The 10,869-nt window shown below is 38.6% G+C and overlaps 1 protein-coding gene across 7 annotated transcripts in view; it reads right to left on the bottom strand.

The window, feature by feature from the left end:
- Positions 1–1,715: 1,715 nt before the first annotated feature.
- Positions 1,716–10,869, bottom strand: part of ntrk2a (neurotrophic tyrosine kinase, receptor, type 2a) — a 151,783-nt gene continuing 142,629 nt past the window's right edge. For 6 of the 7 annotated variants that reach the window (XM_047381907.1, XM_047381909.1, XM_047381908.1 and 3 more), the window contains one exon: positions 1,716–10,001. In XM_047381907.1, the coding sequence (XP_047237863.1) occupies positions 9,816–10,001 (186 nt within the window). In that variant the 3' untranslated portion in view covers positions 1,716–9,815. The remainder of the gene's footprint in view (positions 10,002–10,869) is intronic. The other variant, XR_007040658.1, reaches the window with a different exon arrangement.

Raw genomic sequence — 10,869 nt, 5'->3', positions numbered from 1 at the left:
GAGGACAAGCCACCCTTTTCCGGTCGAGAACCATGGCCTCGGACTTGGAGGAGCCGATCCTCATTCCAGCCGCTTCACACTCGGCTGCGAACTGCCCCAGTGCATGCTGTAGGTCTTGGCTAGAGGGGGCCAGCAGGACCACGTCATCTGCAAAAAGAACAGACAAAATCCACTGGTCCCCAAACCAGACCCCCTCCGGCCCTTGGCTGCGTCTAGAAATCTTGTCCATAAAAGTTATGAACAGGACCGGTGACAAAGGGCAGCCCTGCTGGAGTCCGACATGCACCGGGAACAGGTCCGATTTAGTGCCGGCAATGCGGACCAAACTCCTGCTCCGCTCGTACAGGGACCAGATGGCCCCTAATAAAGGGCCCCCGATTCCATACTCCTGGAGCACCCCCCACAGTACCCTGTAGAGGGTATAGAGCTGGTCCAGTGTTCCACGGCCGGGACGAAAGCCACACTGCTCCTCCTGTTATCTACTTTGAAATGTTTCATGATATTACAACAACAAATTTTAAAAATAATTATTGGCTTTTCATTGGAGAAACTAAGACAAACTTGTGAAAAATATATGAAATATTCTTTTAAGGTTTATTCATCTTCTATAATGCTTATTCCATAGTGGGTTTCAGGGAGACTGGGGCCTATCTTCACCAGTCTGTGGGCGTGAGGCAAGGTACACCCTGGACAGGTCGCCAAACCATCATAGGGCAACACAGAGACATACAGGACAAACAACCAGGCATACACTCATTCACACCTAAGGGCAATTTAGAGAGACCAATTTATCTAGCAGTCATGTTGTTGAACTGTGGGAGGAAGCCAGAGTTTTGACCTTCATGTTGCAAGGCAACAGTGCAACAAACTGCGCACCCGTGCAGCCTAAATATAAACTTTTTCAGGTTTACATTTCAAAAAATATTTTTGGAAATATGCATTTTCTTTCACTTTACACTTATGCCTGGTTTGTGTCGGTCTATCACATAAAATCCCCAGAAAGACTTCTAAAATTACTCAGTTTAATGTGACAAATGTCTGAACTTTTGTAAGGCGTCTATAGTTATGCTGAATGTGAGATCCTTGCCAGCAAAGTCCTTGCCAAGGTCTCTTTTCCATAATGAGGTACTGCTGGAGTTCATGCACGTTTGTTCAAAGATAAAGCTGTCTTTAATCTTATATTTTAAGTGTTACTGTGTTACTGTCTTTTGACACCGTAATGATAAATGGCTCTATACAGATTACCTATAGGCTTCCAAACAGAAGTAATTACAGTCAAATGTGCCTTGGTCAAGGCTGCTTGAAATTTTGACCTTCAGCATGCTAAAGGATGGATGTTTAATGCTTGACACCTGAAGATAAGGTACGGCTACAACTACAAACAAAAAAGGAAAGTAAAGACTGTTAAAAAAACAAACACTGATTAACTGATTTACCAATCAATCTTAGTTTTAATTAAAAGAATTCATTGTTTTTGTTAACTGGAATAGGCTAGTCACACCACTATATCTAATTTTAAATGAAATTACTTTGTCTTGGGCCATTAACTAAGGTCCAACTTATCTTGGAGATGCTTGAGAAATCACAGATTTTAGGTCAAAAAAGAAAATAACCCCCAACATCTATTAATAATGTGAGAAATTATGTGGAGGATAGTCTCTGCATCGCAGAGGGGAGATGGGAGAACCAGAGTAAATAAATAAATAAAACAGAGATCTCTAAAACATTTTATTCCAACCACGGCAAGGGCTGAGTTACCTCCAAAGTCAAGTTGACATACATTCCCAATTCAGAAAATCATTAGATCTAAACAATTTTTTTAACTGTTGTATTTTTAGCTCCACAACTTTAGTACCGGTTTGTTAAACTGACACAATGACATTGAAAAACCCAGTTTGCTTAATTGTTCATGCAATAAGTGTAGACAAATGGGCGCAAATGTTAGCGATAAGAATATATTAACATTTTCATTCAAACAGAGCTGTTGAATAATAAAGCAGGAATAGATGTGAATAGGGTTTTCTCATTAAAAAGTGTTCATGAGCTAAAGATGTGTTTACCACAATAAACAGGATACCCTAAAAAAAGAAGCTACAGGTGCAGGTACAAAATAGAGTGAACATAAAATTTAGAATTTAAGATAAAAAAATTCAAATCGGTTAAAATTATTGAGGGGCAGTTCTTAAACTCTCATGTAGAACCATCTTTCTTCACCTTAGAAAAGTAATTTTAGACCATAACTACTGATAGAAATCTACTTTTAATTGAGATGAACACTGTAATAGTATTGCCCCAAGCCTGAAAAAGAAAAAGTATTGTAACAAAAACATTAAGCAGAATTTAACATTGTGGCAAAATAAAAATGCCCTGGTGTTTTATAAACCTGTCTTCAGTTCTTCTGTTCGTAGATGTCCGTGCAGCCTTTCTTTTACCTTCACACATGTTTGTGTGTGTGACCATTGATCAAAGATGTTATTTATGTGACTGAAGACCTGAAGGTATGGATTTCCCACTCTGCACTAAGAACACTTCTTCTTACATGCTCACTGTTTGCCGTGTTTCATGTTTTTGCAATCAGCTTCATCCTCCCAACTCACATCCTGACACCAATGTGAAAATATATTAGGCATTTCTCATTTTCTATCAAGTAATTTTTTTAAATTACAAAATTAATTGCAGGGCTCTGTGTAAAAAGAGCATATTCATTCAGCCGTTGCTTAATTGCACCTGGGGTTTAGACAAAACCTCTTGTTCAGTTTGCTTGTACAATTCCCTGCACACTCTCAGCCTGATCCTCATTTACAAATCAAGCTAGTTATTTTAGACACTGGATTTATGTTGGGATTAATAGAGGTAAGATGCAGCTTTGACTCTTTTTTTCTGTCTAACACGGTGCTCATTTTTATGTTAACTCTAAACTTCTCAAAGTTTCAGTAAAAGTTTACAAGCACTCATAGCCATGAATGTCAAACTAATTTGAATATTTTAGTTATTTATTTGAAGTGTTCTTTATTAAAGTTTGTATTTCTTGTGGGTTTTTTTTTCCCCTTTAAAATGAGTTTAACACACACACACACACACACACACACACACACACACACTGCTACGTATTATATCTTTCTATCTTTACAAGGACTTTGCATTGACTTCTATTCATTTTGTTTTCATTTCTATGGCATAACCCTAACCAATAACCAACCCAAACCTAAAGCTAACCATTACCAGTACATACCTAACCTTAAATCTAACCTAAACTCAATTCACACCTTAGTCCTAAACCTAACCCTTAGTCCAAAACGCAGCACTACTTCTTATAGGGCCCAGGCCTTGGGCCACATACGGAGAAGTGTGTCCTCACATCGTTGTATATATGTTGAAAAACGATCCTTACATTGTAACAAAGGATAGAACACACACACACACACACACACCCTAAATATACATTTATATGCAGGCTCTTTGATGTGACATAACACCTTTTATTAATTACATTGTATCACAAAACTGGTCCACCTTCAGAAAGAAGTCACATGATCATCATCATCGTCATCACCATCAAGACTAAATCATATTCTACTATTTCCATCACGCAGCTACACTGCTGTCCAGCTTCTATCTGGTGTGTGTTTGTGTGTGTGGGCACCAACATGGCAAAAATGGGTAATATTGAAACTTTTTCTGTGTCCCTTGTGAAACATGACCCATGAGCCACATTTGAGTGCTTTGGCCGAAGCAAAACACTCAAATTCATTTTATTTTTATGCATTTAAAAAGCATTTTAACTTCATCTTGTGCCCAGTAAATCCAAAACTCGCAAAACATCCAGAATTGACCCCTTATCATGTCATTTTGGATGCAGCAAAACCACAGAACAAAAAATTGAAAAAGAGACATTTTTTAAAGCACAGTTTAGATTTTCTCTTTTCTTTCCAAAAAAGCAATTTTTATGCATTACATTCTTCTAGGTGCTCCAGAGCATCCAAGCACAAAAGTAATCTCAGAGATGACCTTTACGATATTTCAGCTCGATTAAATCAGTCTGATGTTACGGTTGTGGGGGAGGGGGGGAGGGGGGGTATTTTTAAATGTGATACGGATCATAACATTTCTAAAGTAGTGACGTGCATATACTGTATTTGAAATACACCCTAGAGCCACAGAGTCTGGCCAAAAAAATTGAAGTGAAGCAACGGGGCAGGGAAGATTTCTGGAGGTTTTGCTGATATGCAAGTGTGAAACCCAGACTTTGATAAATTGAGACAAAAAGAATGCTGATATGGGTTTTTATAAACAAAGTGAATTATTTTAATAATCATAGCTGCCATAAAACCAGCCACATTCTCACAAGACGATTAAGCTTTTTATCCTAAAATTGGCATACAGCAACAATAAATGTATCTCTGCTTTATATGTCGAGTCTTACGTTTGAGCTTGGATTTAGTTTGACTGCTGCAAATCAGTGCAACCTTTGCACACACACACACACAAACACACACACACCAGAAATGAATGATCAAAAGTTGTTCAGCAACCTCGGGGCCACTAAATATCATTTTTTCTCTTCACTGAGTGCCACCTAACACACTAGCGGCCCCTCTGCTTCAAACGTGAAAGAATAAAACAGATCAGTCTAAATACCGACACAGACTGGGTCCCAGCAGTTAACAATGCTTATTTCTTCCAGCAGCTTATTCACATTTTACATGAATCCTTGTTCATTCCACTTGCTGTTATTTTACAAAAAAAGAAAGGAAAGGAAAAAAGTAGCACTTCTAAGACTTGAGTTGAAGACTATCACATAGAGTATAGGCAGCATAGAAGAGGAAAAATTGGTTGAATAATCTATCATACAGTAGGTCACTTGAATAATAGAGAGAAAGTAGAGAAGTCTGTGATTGTCAGTCCCTCATGTCTGAGGTTTCCAGTCGCACAGCAGATGTTGTTTTTCCTTTTTTATTTTTTCTGATCATAGGCATTGATGCAAAGACTGCCGATCTGTGCAGACCAAGCTTCTCCGTCGCTCGCTGTCAAAACATCACCCCTGTCAAACTTTGTTCAGTTCTTTGTTATTTTTGTTTTAAAAAAAAGAAACAAACATAGCAGGTAAGTGCAGAAACAGTGCTGGCAGCTGAGGAGCTGCTTCAGTGTACGCTACTCTTTTGACATCAGAGCTGTCCGTACGCACTGCATTTATTTTTCACAGTTTTTTCCAGCTTACACACCCTGCCCTCTGTTAGTGCACAGAGATATTGTGGGTCATATTTTGTGAAGGGTATTTTGGGTGTGGTTGGTGTGCTTCAGCAGGGACAGATTTTTTTCAACCCTGTTATCATGCGCTGTCAATGCTGCAGCCATTAACCCTCTTAGTTACTCTGGTGAGAATAATTTGGGCAAAATGTCAAACTCAATCGACATATGTGACCGAGCGGTGAGATACTCATCCCTGCTGCAGTGAACAGTGTCCATGAGGACAGGCTTGGTTGTTATTAAGAAGGACCAGGACATAAAAATACCCAACATTCAAGACTATTTTACACATTTGTGAAAACATAATCATTCAATTCAAATTCTGTTTGTCGTTGCAAAAAAGACAACTCTAAAGATAGAAAGAAATGTACAAAAAGGCTTACAAGTTTATACATAAGATAACAATAAATCCAATCCACAAACATCAATACCATCAAGTGCTGCCGTTAAATAACAAATAAAAGACCCATTAATTCAAATTAATGCTCTGTATTAAACTTAAAATGGCTGTAAGTTAGACCGCAGTGGTAATGACTTTTTAATGTCCGTAAAGAGTAAAATATGCACCAGTAAAATGCTAAAGCAAACATTAAATGTGTTTTCTTGCATGCATGTGAGCTGTATTTACAGTTTATATGTAAGCCAGAGCACAGCTCTGGATTGAAGTGGTTCCCAATTATGACAGGGAGGTGTGGTACACTGTTACAATGATTTTCAGAGTTAGTCATCAGATATGTATGAGGTGAGTGCCACTTGGGTTTCTGCAAGTATAGGTAATCTTAGGTCAGGACCTTTATATGCTTTCTCAAGTCCAGTATGATTTAAAATTGTATTACATAAAAAAACAACTTAACCTGTATGTAACATATATTAGTGTATAAGCAAGTCAAATCTTTGTTGACTTAATTTGCGATTTTAAAATTTTAGCAGGTCACTCCAGTGCATTTGCACTTGCTACAACACTTCAATACCTTCCTAATGTATATTATAACCTACATAACTGATATTTTCAGAATTGCAGAAACAAAACCAAATTTAATGAACCCTGGCCTTAATAAAAAAATTATTACAATCCTATTTCTAGCCAAACATCAACAAATGTATTCCTTGTTGATAAAACAAAAACAATCTCTTAAATTCTTTCCAGTCAAGTTTTTGACTACACATCAGCATTGAGACCACACTGGTGAAGGTTTTAAATGACATACATCTTAAAAAGCATTGAATCTAAAATGGGTGTTATGCTTTTACTGGATCTCGACAAAGTTGATAAAAACATCCTGATTGACTGACTGGAAAGGTGGGTGGGTGTGTCTGGCACGTCCTAGATTGGTTCAGATGTTATTAACCAGACTGGGACTGCTTTGTGCCATTTGGTAATTATAAATCTGAGCGAACACCTGTGGAGTTCATCAAGGTTCCATTCTCATGACTATATGCTCTCCCTAGCTCAGATTATAGAGTACTACAACATATTTTACTATATGTATGCTGATGACACACAGCTCTATATTTCTGTCTCGCATATGATCACAGTTCATTATGGCCACAAAATCAGAGTGTCTGTAATATAAATTAATTAATTAGTCAGAATTTGATCTATATTAATGCAAGAAAGAACAAAGTTGTTGTTTTTAGGTTCTGAAAATAAAAGTTTAGAAATCAGCATTTAACTGGACTGCAGGCTACAGACCACAGACCATCCAAGAAGCCTATGGGTCGTTAATGAGTTGGCTCTAAATTTTTACAAATTGGATTATTGTAATGTTGTCTCTATTGGTCTCAGTGAAAATCGGACAGTCAGCGACAGCTCATTAAAATGCTGCTGTCAGAGTCCTGACCAACAGAAGGAAAATGGGTCAAATCACACAAGTTCACAAATCACCGCACTGGCTGCATGTTTGTAAAATGATAGATTTTAGAATCTTGTTTGTGGTCTGTAAGGCCTGGGATGATCTTGGGCTTAGATACTTTCTGAGTTGCTACTCAAGTATTAACTAGACCCACTAAGACCCGCTCATGGGTATGGCTAATGTATGACAGTTTTGATATATATATCTTGTTTTTAATGGTATATTCTTTACGTCTGCTCCTTTATTTTGCATCAAAGCACTTTTAATTTACTTGTTTAAAAATGGTGCTATGAAAAAGAAATTGCCTTCCTGTTGGTTACCTAAATATAAAATTTTAAGCCTGTGGACAAACTTCAAGAACAGAATATTTGTACAGGTTTTTGAGGAAAGCTGAATTTCTGAGGATGAATTCCTTCCTCCAGGGCTTGTTGCTTCCCTGCATTATAGGTTTTGACATTTTATAACAGCGTAATAACACCAAAATTCCTCAGCCTGCTCTACAAATCATGTAGCAAAAAGAATGCTACATTTCTTAAGAGGAAAAAAAAGTTGATTAAAGTTGAAGAAGTAATGAATGAATAAATGTTCACTTTCAGGACAAAACTAAGTGTAATTTAGAACCTGATTTTGGAAATCCTGGCTGCATTAAATACTTTTTAGGGCCTAAAATAAAATAAATAAAATGTTTACCTTCTAAGACCCTGCAGAAACCCTGGTCTGCATTTAAGCGTGTTGGTTGTGTGTATTGTCTGTGGTTAAAGGCAGCTGTAAGACTGTGAATGGAGCAAAAAGTTGAAGTTGTGGCTTAAGAACATAATATAATGATGGATGTTCACACTTTCTCCCAGAGGAGATTCTCACCTCTCCCTCTCCTTCTGAATTTTCTGTCTCTGGTCCCTTTTTTTTTACTTTCTTGCTTCCCTCTCTGTACTCCTCTCAATTGCTTTCCAGTACGGATTAATACATCTGCCCGCATCCCTCCTCGTCGCCGCTCCTAAATCCAGCGAGCCTAACTGTTTTCTTCTCCTTCACCTTTCCATCCCTCCATCCCTTCTTCTGGGCTATAAAACAATAAGTCTTGAATGTCTGTGAGGAGACTGTGCTAATGGAGCCCATTAGCTGTAATGAAATATACATTACACCATTACAGGGGATGGGGCCTGGCTAAAGCACTGCACCGCTCAAATAATAAAACATGTACAATTCAATTTCCTTCTCGGTCCATTTTGAGTGTCTTTCAGTGAGTGGGAGTGGGTGTATGGGGATGGAGGGATGATGGGATAAGGTACAGGATAGATGGGTGTGGGTGTGTTCTTGTGCATATCCCCTCTTATGCAGATGTGGTTTTCAAGAATGCCTGAGTGCTGAGAACTTTGAAGATTTAATAGGGGTTGACCAAATGAACCACACCTTCTACAGTCAGCCAGCCACACATTTGACCATGGTCTGACCATTCAAAACCCAAATTCCCTCAGCAGCCTTTATGTTCCCTAACCCACCACCCAACTTCCCCCAACACTCTGATTTTGCAATTGTCGGACAGCTGCAGACAAATTAATCAATTGACCTCTGACACAAGCGTTTGACATCACAAGTGGAGCATCTGTTGCTTAGAAGGTTTGGGGTGGAGTAGTCATCATATTACCCTGCTCTGTATTTCATTGAATCTCAGGCCTGAGAAAAAGTAAAACACAACAGAGAACAGTTGTAAAATGCAAGCCCATGTGAGCACCTCAGCATAATGTTTGAAATATTTTGTCACCATATTAGTCAGCTGCAGCTGTGTTGTCACCAATTGTTTTGTGCATCAGTGAAATCGGCCAACCAGAAATGATCTCCTTGATGCACCTACTAATTTCATCTGACAGGCAGGGAAGCAGATTGTGTTTACCTTTCCTTGCCTTTCTGGCCATCGTTGAGTCACGCTCAATTTCCCACATGCATACGGATGTCTTGATCATTGCGTGTGTAGTCCTGCTGGTTGAATGCTGACGGTAATCCTCATGTTAGAGAGAAGGCGGAAAAAAAGACAAACAGACAGGGGTGAAAGAAGATAACACAGTGTCTTTACAGCTCGGCATCTCAAGTGCCCTTTCTTCGGAAGTGTCCCAGTCTCATATCAGTCTCATATTTACAAGCAAAACGGTCGGAACTTCCAGAAATTCCTCCTCCTTCTCTTGATCCTCCGTCTTGAACTTCCCAGATGTTCAAACATTTCCTGTTGTCTCACAGGCAGCAAAGGGATAAGTCCATTTATTTCAAGTCACATTCATCAGTTTTATTTTGTTTTTGTTTTTTTAGCATTTAAACCTTAGTAAATTTAAAGCATCTGAAAAGAAGTGAGAAGCTTTAAAGTTAAATCAGTGTTCATAAAAGTCTCCTCGGTGATGAAGTGGGAATGAGTCGGATTGCACAAAGGTGAGGAAATTGGCTGGTAGGAAAGAGATGAATGGGAAGGAGTTGAAGGAATATTTTTGATTGCCTTACAGTGAGCTTCACATCCTGTACAGTTACACCTTCTGCACACACACACACGCACCTACACACACACACACACACCTGCATGAGCATCAAACACTTTAGTCAGTAGTGTCACTATGCCCAGTTTGGCTCACATACACATGCATGCAAACTTTAAATGCACATACACATTTAAATATATCCCCACACACAGCTTGCACACATGTCCCAAACTGTGTTTCATCCTTTTCATGTTCAGCCCAATATATCCAGGTAAACAGGTGAGGCCTTGGCCAGATTAAGGAGCAGAGCGTGGATTTCTTTAATGTTGAGTCTCATGTGTGGCTCTCTTTGCCAGCAGCCCAGCATCAGGTCATACACTTCTTTGGGGCAGGTCCTGGGACGCTGCAACACCCGACCTTGAGTTATACACTCTATCACCTACAGAGAAGAAACAAAATAACATTCAGAAACAAAGATATTACCTTCAACATACATAGAGATGTTAGCTGGTTGATTTTTTATATTTAAAATTGAATACCTTTACAGACTTCAGTTCTCATTCCCTTTTTTATATACCTGAAAATATTTAAATTAAAGGCTCCACACTCAGGAGTTTTCCAGACAGTATAGGAAATGTATTAGACCTCTGATGGTGGACTTCACCAATGTGTGCAAAGTTCAGTGAACATGATAAGTATCCACTCCGTAAAGTTGTTTCACCTCATCACAGCAGCATACATTGGAAATGTTACACCGAATGCATAATTTACTAAACTCTTGACGTAATGCGGAGGAGTAGCCATCCACGCAAATCTGATGCCATTTCACCAAAACAGAGTGTGACTCTCAAACATACATTTACATTTATTTCATGGGCACCGAATTTACTCTTTTAGCAAATAATTACTGAAATATACACAAGAGTGTTTATTTTAATTTAGGAATGGATTTCTGCTCAGTACAGAACATAAACTCTAGCCATTTACAAATGATCTACATTATTCTTAGCCTATGAAATAACTAAGCTTGTTATTATTTCCTCAAACCTTAGGTGACCCCTGCTCTTTTCATACAATGAATACCACTTAATGGCTTTCATTAGACCCCCAAAACCAGCTGTGTCTCGCAAATTGCAAGACATCAAAGATCTAATCTGTTTTAAAGTTATCATTTTGGTGAGCAATCAGCCAGCGAGTCCTCCCTCGTTCTTTGATTGCTATCAGATTGGATGAGTAGAAAAGTATTTGATATCTAATTGAGGAACAGAACTCTATCTGGTGTGTAAAAGATATCTGAGTGTCAGACC

The sequence above is a fragment of the Girardinichthys multiradiatus genome, chromosome 12, assembly GCF_021462225.1.
Source record: "Girardinichthys multiradiatus isolate DD_20200921_A chromosome 12, DD_fGirMul_XY1, whole genome shotgun sequence".
Taxonomy (NCBI): domain Eukaryota; kingdom Metazoa; phylum Chordata; class Actinopteri; order Cyprinodontiformes; family Goodeidae; genus Girardinichthys; species Girardinichthys multiradiatus.
This window is presented reverse-complemented; position numbering and strand designations above follow the sequence as displayed.